Source organism: Myotis brandtii, unplaced genomic scaffold, assembly GCF_000412655.1.
Source record: "Myotis brandtii unplaced genomic scaffold, ASM41265v1 C40991828, whole genome shotgun sequence".
In the NCBI taxonomy this organism is placed as follows: domain Eukaryota; kingdom Metazoa; phylum Chordata; class Mammalia; order Chiroptera; family Vespertilionidae; genus Myotis; species Myotis brandtii.
In genome coordinates this window covers 1-479 of record NW_005284390.1, presented here as the reverse complement: position 1 = coordinate 479, position 479 = coordinate 1, and the positions used below count along the sequence as shown (strand labels likewise).

Below are 479 nucleotides of genomic sequence, written 5' to 3'. Positions count from 1 at the left end.
TTACACAGAAGGGAGAGCAAGGAAGGACTTCAGAATTCTTCCTCAGCATTTAGTGTACGCGATTTCTTGAGATTCTTCAATTTATCGATGGCAGAAGCGAGTGACATCTCTCCATGAATTCTGTTGTCCCTTGTTCGAACGTTGACAGCATTGTTTGCTTTTTCCTTTTCTCCAACCACTGTAGAAAAGAAAGGGAAAAAACACTGTAAATCAACAATTTACAAAAGACTGAGTGAGCAGTCACATGACAGTTGTCTTGAGTTTTTCTTCAGTATGGAATTAAAGTGCTTCTGGAATTAAAGTGCAAAAAAACAAGCATTTAGGAGAACAGATGCAACTTGAAATTACCCAAAATAAAATTATACTGAGCCAGCTGTGCGTTTCGGATTTTCTTATTGAGTGTACAGCTATGATCTAAATCGATGTCGGCCATGAATCCTTCTTCAAAAAATGTGCTGGACACCTACAAGAATAGAAAA

At 37.8% G+C, this 479-nt stretch overlaps 1 protein-coding gene across 1 annotated transcript; it reads right to left on the bottom strand.

The window, feature by feature from the left end:
• Positions 1–6: 6 nt before the first annotated feature.
• Positions 7–473, bottom strand: LOC102252225 (probable threonine--tRNA ligase 2, cytoplasmic). Its single transcript, XM_005852784.2, has 2 exons — positions 349–473; positions 7–178 (listed from the first exon to the last, which is right to left on the bottom strand). The coding sequence occupies exons 1-2, from the start codon at positions 431–433 to the stop codon at positions 30–32; spliced, it is 234 nt and encodes a 77-aa protein (XP_005852846.1). The 5' UTR covers positions 434–473; the 3' UTR covers positions 7–29.
• Between the last annotated feature and the right edge of the window lie 6 nt (positions 474–479).

Coding starts and splice junctions, on each gene's coding strand:
- LOC102252225 (XM_005852784.2), bottom strand. CDS start 433: ATGGCCGACATCGATTTAGATCATAGCTGTACACTCAATAAGAAAATC. Junction 179..348: donor TCAGTATAATTTTATTTTGG/GTAATTTCAAGT, acceptor TCTTTTCTACAG/TGGTTGGAGAAAAGGAAAAA.